At 57.0% G+C, this 19195-nt stretch overlaps 1 protein-coding gene across 9 annotated transcripts in view; it reads right to left on the minus strand.

Annotated features, from left to right (window-relative positions):
* RAP1GAP (RAP1 GTPase activating protein) overlaps positions 1-18079 on the minus strand; it is a 49643-nt gene extending 31564 nt beyond the window's left edge. For 4 of the 9 annotated variants that reach the window (XR_014299163.1, XM_082684603.1, XM_082684601.1 and 1 more), the window contains exons 1-2: positions 17997-18077; positions 16151-16186 (exon numbers count right to left, since the gene is read on the minus strand). Coding sequence is in view for 7 of the 9 variants with exons in the window: in XM_082684603.1 (XP_082540729.1) it covers positions 16151-16186; positions 17997-18040 (80 nt within the window). In the remaining 2 variants the exon portion in view is untranslated. Of the gene's footprint in view, positions 1-16150; positions 16187-17996 lie in introns of all 9 variants that reach the window. The other 5 variants (XM_082684604.1, XM_082684602.1, XM_082684608.1 and 2 more) reach the window with 3 other exon arrangements.
* Positions 18080-19195: the final 1116 nt, after the last annotated feature.

Below are 19195 nucleotides of genomic sequence, written 5' to 3' on the forward strand. Positions count from 1 at the left end.
TGAGGTTGGATATTATCCACCTCTTCTCCAGATAAGAAAACCAAGCCTCAGAGAGGTTAAGTGACAAGTCCATGGTCACACCAGGGAAAGGGCAGGTCAGAAGTTTTACTCCAGCCCAAGGTTCTTCCACTACATACATCATAGCTGCTCTCAACCCAGGACCTCAGTCCAGTCACCCAGCCGTGGCTCCCAATGACTTCCCAGCCCTCCCTGGGCCCAGCAGCCACAACCAAGCATCTTTCTCAGGCCTAGATCCAGTCCTGCCCTGTTTGGCCTGGCCACCCACCTCCAGGTACAGGACACCTGGGCACAGGAAAAGGTGGCAGCCAGAGAGAAGGTGACTTGCCCAAGGTCACACAGAAAGCCTGATCCAAGCTGGCGTCTGGACCAGGCACATTCCAGGGTCACCTTCAGGGCCTAGAGGTGTGTGGCCGCCAGCCAGTTGGCCCCAGCTCCCCACTGTGTTGGAGCACCCATCTCTCCCAGAGAAAGGGCACAGCGGCGGGAGGGGGGGGGAGTGGAGGGTGGAGGAGGGGCCCCGTGGCCCAGCTCCTGAGTGGGATGGGCCCGGCCGGAAGCCGCTGCTGACAGCTCCCGGGTTTCTTGGCAACTGTCACGGCTCCTCCTCCCATTCCTTATCTCCACATCGAGGTAACAATAATAATCTCACTGTCGTGAGTACAGCTCTTTGTACTTTTCAAAAGTGCTCTTTATCTGCTCACTCCTGGGAGTCTCAGCGGAACTGGAGTGGGAGATAAGGCAGTCGCTAGGATCCCCAATTCCCAGAAGGATAAACCAAGGCTCGGAGAGCTTAAACCACCACCTCAAGGTCATCCAGCAAAGCAGAAGCAGATTGGGGGCCAGAACCCAGGCCTTCCATCAGTCCAGGGCTCCAGATGCCGCACTGGGGTAGCGGCAGGGGCATCTCAGGGTGGTCTGTCCATGGCCAAAGGGCAAGTCAGATCGAGGCACGGTGGAGGGAGCTAGGGAAGGTGGAGGAAAGCTGCTAGATGCCTCCCTGGGTTGCTTCCCCCCCCAGCTGGAGAGTTGGTAGGAGAGTCCTTTCTCCTCCTCTGCAAAATGAGAGATAACATCCCTCCTTACAAGGCTGCTGTGAGGCACAGAGTAGAGGAAGCACTAGAGAAGCATTTGCTATTATTATTATTACTATTATTATTATTAGCCATATTAGCCGTTCTCCTGGAGAACTTCCAGGGCACTAGCTCAGCGGCTGGGCTGTCCTCTGGGTATGACTCGGCCCTGTGGCCACCCAAAGAGACCTGCTGGATGGAGGTCCCCCGGTGGGAGTGGCCCCTGCTGACTGTCCCAGCCTCTTCTCCACACACACCCGCTTCCTGTCCTGCCCCAGTGGCCTTGGCCTAGCCTGGCCCGGCTGCAAGTGGTTTTCCAAACAAGACACAGTGTTTCACTGCTGAGCCTCTGCGCACCGTTCCCTCTGCTGGGGGCTCCCTTTTCCTTCTTTGGGGGCTGGTGAACTATTCGTGCTTTAAAGTTCCTCTTAAAGGGGTGAGGCTCTGGTGGCCCTAGCAGGTAACATATGACCATCAAGGCAGGAAACCTGCGACTGGGAGCAGGGCAGCCAGGCAGGTGCTGGACAGCACACACACAAGCTGGGAAACCAGCCAGCAGAGCGGGTCCTCAGCTGGCCAGAGAACACAGGGCTGAGAGGGACTTGGGGTGGGGAGGGGGCTAGCCCAGCACAGCGCCTGAGTGGTCCAGCCCAGCCGGGCGCTGGTCACCAGAAGTCGGGGTCCCTTGAGTCTCCCTGGGCTCCATGAAACCAAATGGTTTCCCAAGCTGGTAGCTGACATGGGGGACTGCAGAGGGCCCAGAGGAAAAGCAGGTGTGGGGGGCTACTCCTGTGGGTCCTCACGCCCCTGAGGGAGGCCCTCTGGATGGAGTGTGGGGGCTGCCCTTGTCTCCCAGCCATGGTCAGGTCTGAGGGGACTCTAATCTCCTGAAACCCGAGACTAGAGACTCCCTGACACTGTCCCCTCCCCTGTGGGCCACAGAGGCCCATTGTCTCCAGTGTTCAACCACCCGGCATGGCCCACCCCCCCGCTTGCCCCTGGCCTTGCCAAGATGCCAGGGAAGGTGGCGCCAGGGGCAGCCCAGCAAGCAAGTTTCCGAGGCCAGGCCCAGGGAGGGGAGAGACACAGACATGGCCACTCCTGGCTCTCCTTTCCCCAGGCACCTTTGACCTCTACCAGGACACAAGAGGGAGCGTGGGGGTGGAGGTGCCAGGCGCTGTGATGTCATGTAGTCCTTATAGCGACAACCCTAATGGAGGGACTGTCACAGCCTTTCAGAATAAGGAAGCAGAGGCTCGGAGAGGTTGCTAGATGGGCCAGGGTCCCACAACCTCCAAGAGGTAGTATGGTGGGGCCCCCTTGGGAGTGGAAGGAGCAGGCTTCAGTCTGCAGGCTGGGCAGAGGGGGTGAGCAGGAAGGCGGCACATGGGCCCCCACCCTCACTCCATGCTGGCTGAGCGCCAAGACACCCGGATGCCGGAGCCGGGCCAGGAGGTGGCCTCCTGAGCAAACAACAGGTTGGCAGCCCCAAGAGGAGGTCATGGGACCGGCCCCCACCCGGGGGTACAGCACCTAGAGCCTGGGCCTCCCATCCACCTGCTGCCTGCCAGCCCCTCCCCTGCCCAGGTGTCCAGAGCTCCGCCGTGGCCTAGGCGTGAACCCCCGCCCTGCACCTCCCTGGGATGAACTCCTCCCTGCACTCGGGGCAGGGGGGAGGAGTGACACCGAGATGACCTAGGCATGGGGCCTCTTCCTGCCGGGGTAATGACAACAGCTGCTGACCCAGCCTGGTACTTTACAGTCCACAAACCGCCTTCTTCGCACTAGACCTTGCCAACAGCCTCACAAAGCACCTAAGGCAGAGAACGTTATCTCCTCCGGTCCACGTGGAAGAAACTAGAAGCCAGGATGGCGGTGGCCGCTTGCCCAAGGTGCTGCTCCAACTCGCTGCTCCACCCTCAGCCGGTAGGCACAGACGGGCCTCCCTGACGGGCCTGCCACAGGCTGCCACCCCCAGTGCCCAGGGAGACTGAGCTGGGCCCTTCCCAGCACCTGTGGGCTGGGGCCCAATGCCACCTACACTCCCCCTTCCTCGTTGACCTCACTGTCCTTCCCCGCCTCTGCTGCCCAGGGGGTTGGTCTCCCTTTTCTGCACCCCACGCATTCCTTCAGTCACACGGATCTGCCCCCTCCCCCACTTGACCTTCACCCCTACGCTCAGTCACTTGTTCAGGATTCATGTCCTGCCCCCCTGCTCTGGGCCAGACAGCGGTCGGGGTGTTGGCATCTGAGCAGGGTGAGCCCAGCCTCCCCCACCTCCAAGCAAAGCCCCAGGGACACCCGGCCCACTGTTCTCTAGCTGTTCTCGGCACTCCTTGGGTCCCAGCACCCTGACACGGAACCTTAGCGTGCTGGGGTCTTGTTTAGTCCATCCCTCTCCCTTCCTAGCTGGTGGGCTCGCGCCCTCGTGGGCCCCAGGCGAGGCTGGTGACCAGAAGTCCCTGCCAGGCCAAGGTGAAACCCCCTCAGAGAGGGACAGGGTCGCCATGTCCTAAGCACAGGTGACAAGGAGGAGCCCTGGCTTTGCCTATAAATCAGTACGTGGACAGGATTAAGTGATCACGATCTCTTCAAGCCGATTCCACGGGGAACTGGGATTCTGATTAGACGGTGCTAAGGCCCAGGTCTGTCATCCTCCAGCAGGATGGATAGGAGGATGAGACAAAGAGAGGCACCAGAACCCTGGTGGGCTTACTCTGCCCTGGGAGGGGGGGGCTGGGGAGGGGGTCGACTCCTCCAAGCTGCTTCTCTTCTCTGAGCCTGCTTCCTCATCTGCAACAGGAAATAGTAAGACCTACTTTGCCGGGTGCTTGTATAGAATAAATCAGAGGTTTCATGCATAGTCCGACTAGCCTAGAGCTGAGTATACAGTAAGCGCTCAATAAGTCACAAGGCTCCCACCTGAAGAAGCAGTGTAGCATCACAGGTGTGGGCTCTGGAGCCAGACGGCCCGAGTTTGTACCCTAGCTCTGCCACTTAATGTCTGTGTGACCTTGGGTAAGTTACTCAACATCTCTGAGCCTCAATTTCCTTATCTATGCCATGGGAATAACGACAGTGTCGGCCTCCAAAGGGTTCAGGTGGATTGAACAAGTTCGTCCATGCGAAGACTATCAGCATTAACCCTGAATATTTCCTGGCCTCCCCTTCTCTCCTCCTTTCTTCCTTCTTCCCTTTCTATGTGGGTTGCTGAGGACCGAGGCAGGAGGCCTGGGTGGAAGCTAGGAGAAGGCCGCCTGGAACTGCCCAAGAGCGAAACAACCAACATGTGAGGCCCTGAGCAAAGCCAGACAGGGCCGCACAGGGGTGTAGTGGGGAGATTCCCTAAGGTGCAGGGACAGGAGGTGTAGGGGGAATGTGCAGCTGGACGAGGGGACCTCCCAGGCGCCTCCCACGTCGTGGCGGAGGTGGTGGGTAAATTCTCCTGATTTTGAGACGCGGACTTTTCCAGATCTGTGGGGGCCCGTTGCTCGCTATCACTTCTTTGCAGGGGTTTGGGCTGCTCCTGTTACAGACGAAAATGTGTATACTCTTCGGCCCGGCCCCTCCATTTCTAGACATTTATCCCCACATGTATAAAAACATACGAACAGATGACATCCGGCGGCAGCGTCTGCAGGGGCCAACATCTGAACGCCACCTCCAACGTCCATTCAAAGGAGTCTGGATAAAAGCCTCAAGGCCCACGCAAAGCATGGACGGCCATGCACTGATCACAAAGGGGACCTCTTGTCCAGATGGAAAAAGGGGTTTGAGGCATATCCTTAAGTTAAGGGGGAAAAAAAAAAAGCAAGTTGCCCAACAAAAACCTCACTTGTAAAAATTAAAGATGAAATGTAGAAGTTCACGTGGGTTATCTATGGGAAACAGGACCACTAGGCACGCCTGCCTTCTACAAGATATATTTTTCTGCATTTTTTTGGATCTTTATGATGAACACTTATTATTTTTGTAATTGGGGGGAGAAAAGATCTCTTTTAAGAAAATCTGAACACTTGAGGGGCGCCCGGGCGGCTCAATGGGTTAAACCTCTGCCTTTGGCTCAGGTCATGATCTCAGGGTCCTGGGATAGAGCCCCGCATCGGCTCTCTGCTCAGCGGGGAGCCTGCTTCTCCCTCTCCCACTCCCCCTGTTTGTGTTCCTTCTCTCTCTGTCTCTCTCTCTCTCTGTCAAATAAGTAAATAAATCTTAAAAAAAAAAAAAAAAAGAAAAGAAAAGAAAAAAGAAAATCAGCACTGACTATGAGTCAGCTCTTGGAGTAGCCGACTCCTACCTGTCTCAGGCATCCTGAAGTAGATACTCTTCACTCCTTATTCTAAGGAGGAGAAGCTGACAGAGAAGGAAGCTTAAGGACGATGTCCAAAGTCCCCTGGTCAGGAGTCACAGAGCTGGGCTGTACCCCCAGTTCTGACAGACTCTGAAGCCCATGCTTTTCCCCCTACGTTATGCATTAGGCAGCCTTCTCTGCAGTCAGGGAAGGGACAAGACTGGAGAAAAGCAGCCCAGGCAGCTGGGCACAGGGCCATGCCCCAGGACCTCAGCTGTCATGTCCTGGGAGCCAGGCCAGCTGGGGTTAGCCTACTGGGGTTTGGGGGGAGACAGGGCTGTCTGCCTTATTTGCAAATGCAAATGCAGAGTCCGAGCTCCAGGCTTCAGCTCTGTGCCCTGATCTGCCCCCGGCTGGCGGGCTGGCAGGTGTTCAGTCCTACCATTGACCTTACCCCACAGAGGCTGCAGGGTCCCTGGGCAGGTGGGCACACACTGGGGCCCTAAGTAGCTTTCCATGTTGATCGACCTGTTTCTGGAAGAATTTGTCATTGAAGGTTGCCTGCCACATGTTCCACAAGAGCCTGGAAAGGCGACATGCGCATCCACATGTGCCCGAGTCTGGACGGGCCACTGGACACATCTAGAGGTTAGGTGGACCTGCGTTCAGATTCCCACGATGTCAAACTCTAGCTGTGTGGCCTGGGACCCATCACCTGACCTCTCTGGAGCTTGTTTCCCCAGCTGCCAAACGGTGTTGATGATTGTTCCCTGCAGGGTTGCTGGGAGCATTCAGTGAGAGGCTGCCAGCCACCGTGCTCCCCAAGCTGGAAGCCACCAGCCACGTGCAGGGGACGGTGATGCCCCTGCCCAGCGGCAGGGACAAAGGTCGATCCCGGCTGAGTCAGAGCGCCCTGCCGCTCGCACTTGGCGAGCCGGCGGGGCAAACGTCTGACGCTTTTGCTAGAAGCCAGCTCAGAGTTTTCTGCAGCTCTGCCTGGTGGTGCGACAGGGTGTGTGTCTCCGTGGGGGAGGATGTCGAGGCAGGCCTGGCAGGAACGTGAAATGTGGGTGGGAGAGAAAGCGTTCGTGTCTGGGCCGTGTGGGGGTGCGCATCTCTAGCGTCATCCACCAGCCTCAAAGCCCCCCACCCTGCCCCGTGGCTCCTCACGCGGCCCACGAGGCCTCTGCGCACACACCACACCCCCTACCTGTCACACACGCCCCGTCTTCCCCCATCTCCCCGCAGGTGGTACCCTCTTCTCCAGGCTTTGCGGAACCCCTGCCTCACACTGGCTCAGACCGCCCCTCCCCTGACCCGCTTCTCCAGAACCCTGTCCTGGAGGGTTCTGCAGAAGCGTGCAACCCTCGTGGATGGACCGGTTTGTCTTGCACGTGTCCTGCTGTGACCTCCATCACTGCCAATCTCTCCTTCTAGAAATGGAGCTTCCTCAGGTGAGGTCCGGATCTGTTTGGGGGCCTAGCACACAGTCGATGTTCAGTGAGGCTCTGTGCCAGGAGGGACCGTGTATGGATGTAACTCTCTGCTAATGACAACACGGTCTGGACAGGAGGCAAGTCCATGAGCCTAAGTAAGGAAACCGTGTGTGTGTCTGTGCGCGTGCACATGTGCATACGAGGGGGGGTCATCCCAAAGAGCCTCTGGCCCCGTGGGTGGGCCAGTTCTGGCCGAGACACTTGTGGCCAGTGCCCAGACTCAGGCTGGCTTGGATGAGGAAGTAAGCGTAAGTTCCCTTGCTCCCCTGCCCCCAACCGCTCCCCGAATTGCCCAGGATCTCTGTGCCAGACCCCAGAATACGTCTTGGCCGGAGGGTGGCCGGGTGGGCCCAGGCCTTCACCCCTGCGAGCTCAAAGGACGTTCTGCTCACTCAAGGCCCAACCCAAGCCTGGTCTTGCCTGCCTGCCCACAACGCCCGCCCCCTCCCCCTGACCTGCCTCGTGAGCAGCAGCTCTTGATCTGAGAGACGGTAGGCCTCCAACGCCCCTGGCTGCTCAGCTGCCTTCCACCTGCTGCCAGGAGAGGATCTGGAATGTTCCAGATTTGGGGTGGGGCAGGGAATATTGCTTTTGCCTCAAACCCTTTACACTCACTCACTCTGCCTTCTTTCTGGACTCCCTTTCCCATGGCCAGCTCCTTCGCACTCAGGCCTCCAGAGGCCCTCCCTCATACTGTTAGCCAAGGAAGACCCCTTCCCACCCACCGTGTCACTCATCACCCATTACCCATCTGAAATGACCCAGTTTGTCTGTTAGCTCATTTTGCGTCTGTCTTCTGCACTGCGAGGTAACCTGCACAAGGTCAGACACCATGACCATGAGACTTGCTGCTGTGTCCCCAAATCTTAGACACTACCTGGCACACAGTAGGGTCTCAGGAAATATTTGTTGAATGAACACATGGCTAATGGAAGCCACGAAAGAATCCTGTGAGGTGAAGATTGTCCCTATTTATAGATGTGGGAACTGAGGTTCAGAGAGATTAAGTCTCTAGCCCAAGATCACACAGTGAAACAGACCCAATCAAGTTTAGCGACTATCTGACTCTACTAGAAACCCAGCACATCGGAATGTTTTTGTAGTCAATCTTCCCATCTTATAGGCAGGAAAACAAGCCTCAGAGAGGGAGGGTTATGTTTTTCCAGGTCACCTGGGCCCAGAAGCTGGTGCAGCTTGAAGCAGATGCACTGGCTAGCCCTTCCAAAGCACCTTGTCATCACTCTCCCCGTCGCTCACATGGGGACTGTGGACACCCCACTGAACAAAGGAAGAAACCACAGATCAGCGAGGGCAGCCACTACACAAGGCCCCCCAGCCGGGACTGTGCAGGCCTGTCTGGCTGCATCAGCCAGCGTTCTTAGGGCCAGTCCAGGGTGGTGCGGACGGCTGGAGAGCCTGCTCGCGCGCACGCAGCTCTCCCCTCCTGGCAGCCGGTGAGCTTCCTTCCAGACGCCAGAGTTCACACCGTCTCCTCCCTCTGCAGGGCCCAGCACATAAGGGCGACATGGCAATAACCACGATCGCTGCCATGGCTCCGGGCCAGCGGAAGCTTTCCACCTTGTCACACATGATCTCATTTCGTCCCCACAATAATCTTCGAAGGAGGTGCTTTTGTTTTCTTCATTTTACAGGTGAAAAAAATGAGCCCCAGAGAAGCAAACTTACACCACACACAGCACAGCATAGAGCAGTTCCAGGAGCAGGAAGGAGGGCAGGGGACCCTGGCAGGCCTCTGCCCTGTGGTGGCCTGGGGATTCAGACCCTCAGGAGCGCCCACAGGAAGTCACGGTAGGGCTTGCAAGGATATGACCTGATGGCTACCCCTCCCACCTTCAGCTGCCAGGTCCAATTCTGTCCTGTGTCCGGCACAGGCCATCACATACTTTTCTCCCTCCACAGTGCTGCTGTGCGACTTCCTCCAGGAAGCCTCTCCTGATTCCTAGGTGTGGGGGAGGAGTCCTTCTCAGACTCCCTGTATCTTCCCAATCGACACTTATCACCCCCATTTGAACCACCTCTTTCCTCATTTCCTGTTTGTCTCATCTCCAATGTCAGTCACATCCCCAGTGTCTGGCTGGCCTTCAGAGGGCATCCCCACGCTAAATATTTGCTGAATTAATTTGCTGAATGAATGAATGACTGCCTTGGGGGAGACCCTGAACTGAGGAAAGCCTTTAAGGGATTTGGGAATATTATAAAAGGCCCCATTACAACCACTACTTCTCGACCAAACCACCTCAATAGTGCCTCAAATTTAGTATTAGAATCTTACTGAGTCTCTCTCTGGTGGAATGAGGCTTTTCTCTTAAAATGCGAACGCTTGGTAAAAGGGAAAACATCCACTGAGGACACACATTGAACTTATTTCATTCTAAGACTCCCGTGGGGTAAGCAATACAGTTCTCACTGTTATGGACAATCTGAGATTCAGAGACGTGGACTGGCGTCTGCCAGGTCACACAGCAAGTAAGAAAAACTGAAGCTGGAATCTGAAGTCAGGGCTGCCAAAAAACGGAACCCAAGTCTTCCCATGCACCCCTACACAGGGACCTGAGTCTGAGCATTGCTGGGATGTGGAGGCGAGCAGGGTCCACCAGACGGTGAACCTTAGAGCTGCAAGTGCCCTTAAGGACCTCTTCTGTCTCTTCACTGTGCATAAGATAGGCAAGGGGAAAGTAGCCAGAGATGGGGACTCACTGCCCAAGATCCCACAGGAAAACAGCAGGAGTCCTTGGACCAAAACCCATCTGGAAGGGATCTTCTGTTGTCTCCTAAGCTGGAGGGGCTCTTCCTTGGAAGAGGGGGGGTCTCTCTGGTCTGGGCTCTCTCCCAGGAGCTCCCCCCTCCCCAAAAAGAAATGGCCTTCCTTAGAAGGGGCCATCACCTGGCCCTAGAGGAAGATAAAGGTCTTTTTTTTTTTTTTTTAAGATTTTATTTATGTATTTGACAGACAGAGATCACAAGCAGGCAGAGAGGCAGGCAGAGAGAGAGGAGGAAGCAGGCTCCCTGCTGAGCAGAGAGCCCGATGTGATGCGGGGCTCCATCCCAGGACCTGGGATCATGACCCAAGCTGAAGGCAGAGGCTTTAACCCACTGAGCCACCCAGGCGTCCCAAGATAAAGGTCCTTAAGGCCTGCAAGAGCTGCTGAGCAGAGGATGAAAATGAGCATGGACTGGAACAAGTAGCTGTTGAGTCCAGAAGCAACAGACTTGGAAGATAGGATCTCTGTCCTTATCTCATTAAAGGGCCACTTCGGGTGATTGGAGGCCCCGGAGGCTACATCTAGGCTTCGGCAACTGGTTGTAAAGAATTTTTTTTTTGGAAGAATTTTTTTTTAAAGATTTTTATGTCTTTAAAGATTTTATTTAATTGTTTGAGAGAGAGAGAATGAGAGAGAGAGAGAGAGACAGAGTGAGAAGGGGGAGGGTCAGAGGGAGAAGCAGACTCCCCGCCAAGCAGGGAGCCGGACGCAGTACTCGATTCCGGGACTCCAGGATCGTGACCTGAGCTGAAGGCAGTCGCTTAATCAACTGAGCCACCCAGGCGCCCCACGGAAGATTTTTGATATCCAAATATGGAATGGATTACTTCGAGGAGAGTGAGCCTCCTGTCACTAGGAGTGAGCAAGGAAGAGCTAGTCAAGGAGCTGCTTGGGGGTCATGATGGTCTTAAGGAGGAATGGTGGGCTTCAGGAGGTCTTGAAAATGAAAGTATATTTTTCTCAGGAGACCCCCAAAACCTCATTCCGCTACTCAAAGGGGTCATGAACCAAAGCAAGGCCTTCTTGCTAGGTGGGAGGTCATAGGAGGGTATCTCAAAGGTCTCTTTCATGTCCAGAGATTCCAGAAGGCCCAAATTCTCTGATTCTAAGATTTTACAAAGCCAGGAGTCTGAGATAATCGTTCTGCCGGTCAGTCACTGACATTATACCCAAACTCCCAGCAGGCCCTGCCGGATCTCCCTCCTCCTTGCTCTCCCCACCCACCCCCGACCTCATTTTCCCTCATCCCTTCAGCCATACTGGCTTCGTCCCTGCTTCCAAGACACCCGAAGCTTGTTCCTGCCTCAGGGCCTTTGTGCCTGCTGTTCCTCTGTCAAGAATACCTCTTTCCTCCGGGGAACTCCTCTCACATCCGGCTCCTCTTATGCTTCAGATTTGGGTTCGAATGCTACCCCCTCAGGAAGGCCCTTCACGACTCCCTGCATCATCCTTCAGCCGTACCGCCCAGGGTGATAGGCAAACTGGAGCCCGGCTGCTTAGGTGCAAATTTCAGTTTTTGCCAAGAGACCTTCAACACGCTATTTGACCCCCCTGCTGCTTCAGTTTCCTCGGCCCTAAACGGGGGGTAATAACAGTAGCTCCCTCGTGGGCCCGTTGTGAAGATTAAATCCATCAATCCATGAAAAGTGTTTTGGAACACAGCCCGGCACACAGTAAGATTTAGCTAAGGATCAGCTCTTTGTAGCATGAACCCTTGCTTTAAAATTCAGCACAGGGTGCCTGGGTGGCTCAGTGGGTTGGGCCTCTGCCTTTGGCCTGGGTCGTGGTCTCAGGGTCCTGGGATTGAGTCCCACATCGGGCTCTCTGCTCAGCAGGGAGCCTGCTTCCCCCTCTTTCTCTCTGCCTGCCTCTCTGCCTACTTGTGATCTCTCTCTGTCAAATAAACAAATAAAATCTTAAAAAAAATAAAAATAAATAAAATTCAGCACAGCTGGGGACACCTGGCTGGCTCAGTCGGTGGACATGAGACTCGATCTCAGGGCTATGGGTTCAAGCCCCATGTTGGCTGTGGAGGTTGCTAAATATAAAATCCTTAGGGGCACTTGGGTGACTCAGTCATCAAGCATCTGTCTTCAGCTCAGGTCATGATCCCAGGGACCTGGGATCCAACCCCACATCAGGCTCCCTGTTCAAAGGGAAGCCTGATTCTCCCTCTCCCTCTGCCTCTGCTTGTGTTCCCTCTCTTGCTGTCTCTCTGTCAAATAAATAAAATAAAATCTTTAAAATATATCTCTCTATATATTCCTTAAAGTTCAGCACAACCATCATGGTTCATTTCTTACCTATTTATAGACTGTCTCCTCTAGTCCCCGTTTTATGGACAAGGAAATTGAGGCTCCAAGAGGTGACTTTCTGGCCGCACCAAGCTCTCTGAAGACCAGGACTGGGCTTGTCTCATTTCCTGCTGTCCCCAGAATTGTGCCTGGCATACAGAAGTCACTTGCTAGTTTCTTTGTGGCTGAACGAATAAATGACCACAACTTCACCGCTCTGAGATTCTGTGCAGCCAGGAGCCTGGGCCCGGAAGACCCTGTTGCAGCCGGCCCCTGCCCACCCTAGCCCCAAGTGACCCCCAGGGCAGTCGAGGTCCCAGCCTCGCTCAGAAGCGGCTGCTGGGCTGGGCAGGCTAACAAGAGGGTCATCAGCATCCACGCCTCTGTCCCCAGTGGGACTCCCTTACCCAAGTTGGGCCGGGGGAATGAGGCAGGAGATGCCTTGGCATGCCTTGGGGGAATCCCTGCCCAGAGATATGGTGGCAGGTGTGGGCTCAGGAAGCAGCTGCTGGCTCCCCGTGTGCTCTGCCAGCTGCCCACCGGGGGCCTGCCCACCAGATGCATAATAGATGTGGAGGCCCAGCGGGCTGTGCCTGCCTGGCATTTCAGAGCCACTAATGAGGCCGGCCTCATGCTTCCTGCAGCAGCACACAGGCCCCCCCGGGCTCCCAGCTCAGTGCTTACAGAGAGGAGCCACCTGAGGACAGGGACCACCCACCCCGACCTCCCACTCAGCACATGCAGCATCCAAGAGAGCAAGGGCTGTAGCTGCAGGGCCAGGCTGACCGCACTGCCGGTCTGGGTTCATCACACGCTGCGCGCCTCTGGGCTGGCTCCAGCCCCTCCCTGAGCCTCAGGTTCCTCATCTGTAAAATGGGGAAATGATGGGAATTGCCTCATGCTGCGTAAAGCTGGCCCAAGGAGGGAATGAGATAATTAAGCTGAAGTGCTTGGCCCAGGGTCCGAGACCCAGGAAAAGCGTCGTATGTGGGAGCAATCGGTACCATCACTGCCAATGGGAGATATCTGGGTGACCAGACGGCCTTTCCCAGGGGGACACATGGGGCTGGGCAGTGACCCCTGCTCTGGGGGTGCTCAGGGTCATTGATTCTCCTCTCCTCCCTCACCTCGTAATCAGAACTTCTCTCATGTCTTTGGCTCCCTCGTCTGGCCAAGGCCCCTTCCCGGGCAGGAGAAAAGGCTGGATTCAAACCCAGCCCTCGCCAGTTCCCAGTCTTGGTTTTGGCCTCCAAAATGGGGAAACTAAGGCCAATCTGCAATACCGTCATCACAACCGAGACCACCTGAGACAGTGTCTGACAAGCTGTTGGCATGTAGTTCTTGCTTGGGTCCTACCTGCTCCCCCCCGCCCAACTCCTAGCCTTAAGGTCCTCTTCCAGAACCCCTGCCTTGCACAACTCTACTTAGCCATCTCCCAACCCTGACGCCTCTCCGCCTCCTTCCTCGTCCCGCCATCTGAATCCACCTTCAATGTCCAATCCCCGTTAGGTCACAGAACCACAGTTACCCCCTATCCCACTGGCTCCTAATCTTCACACTGGGCCTCATCCTTTCTTCACACCTGTTCTGAGCTTCTCCACTGCAGATAACCTGCTGGTGAGGGGCAGGGGGTAGGGGAAGCCAGCCGTGATCACATCTGGCCTATATCAGGCCTCGCCGCTCCCTGAGCTAAGCCCCAACTTCTTCATCCCTTTTTTAAAGGGGGTGGAGGAAGCCACATCTCTTCCAGGAAGCTCTCCCAGCCTTGACAAAGTTTCAAGTGTTCCACTCTGGACACATTTAATTCAACTCCACTGACATCTATTAAGCATTTCCTGGGTTTGGGCAGCTGTGTAAGATTGTGGGGAGGACAGAGACATGAGGAGATGAGAGCCCAGCTTTTTGGTGACTCATGGTAGAAAATGGGCCTTAGTCAAAAATAGCTCAAGGAACCCCTGCTTTCAAGGGCCTCAGAACCTGCTTTGTACCACAGCGTTAGACCGACACATTCAACTCACTGAGAGAGCCAATTCCACACTTAACTGAGCAGCAAGTGGGGCTCACAGAGGGGAAGCGACCTGCCCAAAGTCACACCATGAACATGCGGCAGAGGCAGATTCAAGTCCACACCTGTCAAGACTCTGAAGGCCACGCTCTTTCTGTTATGCCAGAAAGGAGCATGCATGTGGGCTCTACAGGCATGATAAGCAGAGGGAGGTACTCCAAGGAGAGAAAGAACATGGGGATCGGAAAAGAAAACACTCAACGCACAGTGATAAAGGTAGGCCGGAGGGCTGGAGGTGTGGTGAGGGCTTGTGGGAAAGGGAGGAGAGAGCATGTCAAGGGGATGGGAAAATATGAGCAAAGCTACGGAGATGGTGCTCTCAGGGGCTGTGTTCCTACTGATCAGAAATGCAGGTCACAAGAGAAGTGAGTCCCAGACTAGCCAGAAAGTCATAATTCATCATCAAAATGACTGCCATTTACAGAGCAGTAACTATATGCCAGGCGCAGGCTGGGAGCTAAGCAATCCGCTTAGAAGGGAGGGCCTTAGAGGTTAGCACCTTGGACAGCATCTCCAGAGAGGAGGGTGTGGGCCAAGGTACTTTGGGGACTGACCAAATCCTCGTGATTCCAAAATCCTATTTCAGAAGTTTGTCAACTGTGGCCCAAAGAGGGGAAGAGATTTGCCCAAAGTCACACAGCTAGTCAGTTACCATCAGTCCTGGGCCCTCATCTCTGATGCTTTGTTCAGGGCTCCCTAGAGAAGTTCTGGGTCACCTCTCCATCTTCGAGACCTCTCTCAAGGGGTCAGACCCACCATGTGGTCTGGAGGCCCTGGGACAGAATGCACAAGACTCTGGGCTCTGCAGGGTCTGGAAGATTAATATTCAAATCGCAGCTCTGCCCCCGAAGAGCTGTGTGACCTTGGACAAGTCACTTCCTCCACTCTGTGCATCACTGTTCTCATCTGTAATTAGAGATAACAGTTCCTAACTCAGGGAAGTGGTAACGACTATGTGAGATGATACAGTTCACGCACCTACCAGTACCCGGGTACACAGCAGGTCCTTAACAAGTGGCTGTTGCTAAAACACTATTAATGAAGTCCTTGAAGAAAAGGATGGCGTCTTCCTCACTTTATCTCTATCTCCCCTCACCCTGTCCCTGCCCTAGGTTTAGCATATGATCCTGCACTACTGGAGGCTCAAATCGACTGCGCACAGCAGCGGGAGATAAAGCCCAGAGAGGGGGAGTGACTGGTCCTAGGCTGCACAGAGAGCATCAAAGGAAAATAAAAGGGCAGGTCCTAGACCTCAGCCTGGGCACCTGGGTGCCTCCCACCCCAGGTGTGGCTTCCTGGGGAGACTCAGCAGCAGGTGGGGCAATGGTGCCAGACAGGAGTGGTCTAGTAGCTGTGGGGGGGGGCACACTGCAGAGCCTGGGGACCCTGGGAAGTCCCCAGCAGGGACAGGAAGCGCAAGCTCTCCCGCTGGAGTTGAAGTGGTAACGGGAGCAGCCAGCTGGGCCCATGTGCTGTTGGGGCTGGGGAAGCTGGGAGGCACCCGCCTGCTGGGCTTCGGGGGTGCTGTGGATCCCGAGGCGAGGCCGCACCTCCACCCACCGCCCTTGCTGTTGGGGAAGCTGCAGACACAGAAAGGGCTGCTCCAAAGAAAGGGCAGCCTCAGACTGGGGCAACAGGCTGCAGGAGGGGGTTGTGAAGGCTACGTATGGGACGGAACTAGAGGACTTGGGATCAAGGGCACCCTCAGCCCCCCAGGGGCCATGAGCTGGGAAGAAAGCACTTTCAGTGAGGGCCTACAGTATGGCAGGCCTTATTTTTGTTTTTTAGGTGTTTTGTTTGTTTGTTTTACAATTTTACACTCTGTTAAATGGCCATTTTAATCCCCATTTCACAGATGAGAACAGGGAAGGTCAGAGAGGTTAGTGAATCACTAAGGTCACACGGATGCTAGGCAGAACTAAGATTTAACCTGATTTTCGTGACTCTGAGTTGGAGATCAAGAGAGAACTGTAGGGCAAAACAGCTGCAGGAAGAACTGGTATAGTGGGTGATAGGGTGGCCGCAGGGTTGGTGGCGGTCTGGTCTGTCACTGTAGGGTGGGGGGCTGGTTTGGGAGTGTCCCCGAGGTTCAGCCAAGCAGCCCAGCCCCTCCTGAGAGCTCCCAGTACTCACCACACACTTCGGCGAGGGGTGAAGGATTTGTCCACTCTGAAACACAGCAAGAGGGGCAGCAAATGAGGGGGCAGCCCCTTCTCCCCCAGCCCCGCCTAGCCCATCAAGCCAACCCCAACTCACCCAGCACCCTGCCTGCGGGGCCCGGAGGAGATATTGTTTCTTGGGTGCCGCTGCACTGTCACAGTCCCCCACAAGCTGCAGAGACCTGGTTAGGTCTCTGCAGTGTCCGGTTAAGGCCATGGGAAGGTGTGGGGTGGAAGAATAAGGGAAAACGGCGGGATTGGGGGCACAGGGGTAGGGAAGCAGGGGCCCAGGACCAGACTAGGGGCTGGTGGCCGAGATGGGGGGTTTGGGAACAGGTGGAGTGGGACAGGATTGGAATTCCAGGCAGGATTGAAGGATGTGGGTGTTTATGGTTTACGGGGGGCAGGAAGAACCGTCCCTCCGCTTTCCTGGCGGCCTGCCTCCATCCCAGAGCTAAAGCTCACTCGTATGCACCCTCCTCTCCCACCTCACCCCCAGCACACACACACTCCCTGCCCGGCCTCATCGCACGGCCAGAGGAAGAACGTGAGCCCCAGCGCTCAGGGGCTATCCCCAGACTTTGTTTTCCCCAAATCCCTCCAAGGCCGACGTCACAGAGAGGGTGTGGATGTTGCCCTCTGAGGGCACCTTGAGGTTGGGGAGGGCTGGGGTGAGTTCCACCCTCCTGCCCAGCTGGGGGCCAAGAGACTGGGCAGCTGTTGGGACAACAAACAACTCTTGCCTCCTGCCCAGAGGCCAGAGGAGAATGAGGAAGGGGGACCAAACCAGACTCTGCCAGAGGGGGACGAGGCAGGGCTGGGGTCTTCCTAGGGGTCAGCTCATGTGGACTCTGCAGACAAGGAAAGGGAGGCCTGAGAGGTCAGGGCTTGTCCTGGCTCCGACCATGGACCCCAGCCACACTTCCTGGGCTGCCTCTCGGTGTCAGTAACCAGGAGTCCTTTCATCGCCTGGAGGCTAGCAGGGCCCCAGACGAGGAGGGGATCCTGTCTCCCACCACCCCCACAACTCCTCTGCCAGGGTCCCTGGTGAGGCTGGGCATTTAGTGAGGGCTGCCACCTGGGACACCACCCCCACACCTCCCAGAGCACCTGCCCTGCCCCGGCAGCTTTACACATGTGAGCTCCAACCGCTCTGCTCCCCAAGGCGGGTCCTGTGTGTCTCCCCGACAAGGAGGCAGGGCCTGGTGGAAGGTCATCCAACTACCTGGCTGGCCAGGGAAGGGGCTCCGGCCCCAGTCTCTGCACCTGGTCTTCCTTCCAATGTACCAAGTCTGCCTAAGGCAAGAATCTCCCCAGCCCTACGCTGCACTCCTCGGAGGTGGACACTTGGGGTCAGGAGGGACGGTGACCCCAAGACGGACCAGCCACCACTCTGCCTCCACGGCCCTAGGTCTCCAAGCCCCGGCAGCCCCAGCCCCGGGAGGAGGAGGTTTGGGCAGGGAAATGTAAGCATGGGCCTGCTGATGGCTTCTAGGCTCTCTCCTTCCAAAGCCTCGCTGAAGGGGCCCAGCAACTTCAAAGGCCAAGTAGAGGCTCCTGCAAGGCCGCGCCCCGACCCGGGGGCGCGCACCCACCGGCTCCGCACCCCAGCCCTGCGCAGAGGCGCACCGGGCCCTCGCGCGTCCACGGGTGTCCGCGGGCAGCCGGCCGGGACCCACAGGCGCACACACGCGGTCTCACCCCCGAAGCGCTCCCCTCACACGCAAACCCAGACTCGCAAGTGCGGCGCCCCCCGCCCCCGGCCCGCCCACCCCGGGGGCCTCCGCGCGCACACGGGCGCCCCCGCCCGGCGCACCTACCCGCCGTAGGCCCCGAAGGTGAAGCTGCGCTTCCGGCCGCTCATGGTGCCGCCGCCGCCCGGCAGCCCCGCCGCCCGCGCCGCGCCGGGGCAGCCTTCCCCGCGCCCGGGTCACCTTGGCAACTCGGGCCGCCCCGCCCCGGCCACAAGCCCCGGGATTGTCCGCGCCCCCGCGGGCCGCGGGCCAGCTGCCGGGGGCCGCCGCGCGCAGAAAGGGCCGCTTGTTCCCGCCGCCCGCGGGCCGGGGGCGGGGGCTTCCCGGGACTTTCCGAGCGGGGACCTCGGAGAGGGGCAGGGGGGATGCGGGGCACGCGGGGTGCTGGCCAACAGCTATCCTCCACCCCCGACCAGGGGCGCACGGGGCTACAGACCCTCTTCTGCAGACTACACCCTGTGCCACTGCCCCCTCCCCGGAGCCGTTGGGCGGTGCCGGCGGATCTCCCCCACCCCCCACCCCTTTCCACTCCCGCCCGGATCCACGAGGAGGGGGAAACTCGCAGCGGGCGGGGTCAAGAACTTGGAATCCGGGGGCAAAATGGTCTGCACTGTGGGCAAGTCCTTGCCCTCCCTGTGCCTCAACATTCTCATCTGCATGGAACTCCGCCCCCACTCCCGCACACACGCGCGCGCGCGCGCGCGCACACACACACACACACACACACACACGCCCCTGTGGTGCTGGAAGGAGTTCATTCATTCATGCAGAGTGCTCAGCCCAGGCCCGATACACAACAGGCACTCAATAAATGGCTGCTGCATAAGTCTCGCGCTGTAAGTCAAAAGCTCTGCTTTTCGGGCAAATGGATGAGTGAAGGAAGGGGCACAGTCTCTAGGGTGCTCTTGTATTGCCCACTCTTATCCCCCTCTCCTAGGTGCCCCCCGCCACTGGCTGGTGAGGAGGAGGAGCAAAGGGGATGAAGATGCCCCACTAGGTTCTGTCACTCCGCAACCTTCTGCGCAGGGTCTGGGCTCTGAGTCCCAGAGCACGTCGCTCATTCACTCCGCAAACGCCGGGACCGCCTCCTCTGCACGCGGCTCACTCAGAGCTCTCTGCCCAGCGCCCCACCCTGCAGGGAGCTGTCCCACCTGCCCCCAACTGAAGATGGGTCCCCAGACACAGGACATTCATTGGTCCGGTCCCCTAGACTCGCCCACCCCTTCCAGAATGCCCCCTCTGGCCCCCAAAGAGGAAGGGATTAC

Source organism: Mustela nivalis (genome assembly GCF_964662115.1).
Source record: "Mustela nivalis genome assembly, chromosome: 10".
Lineage (NCBI taxonomy): Eukaryota > Metazoa > Chordata > Mammalia > Carnivora > Mustelidae > Mustela > Mustela nivalis.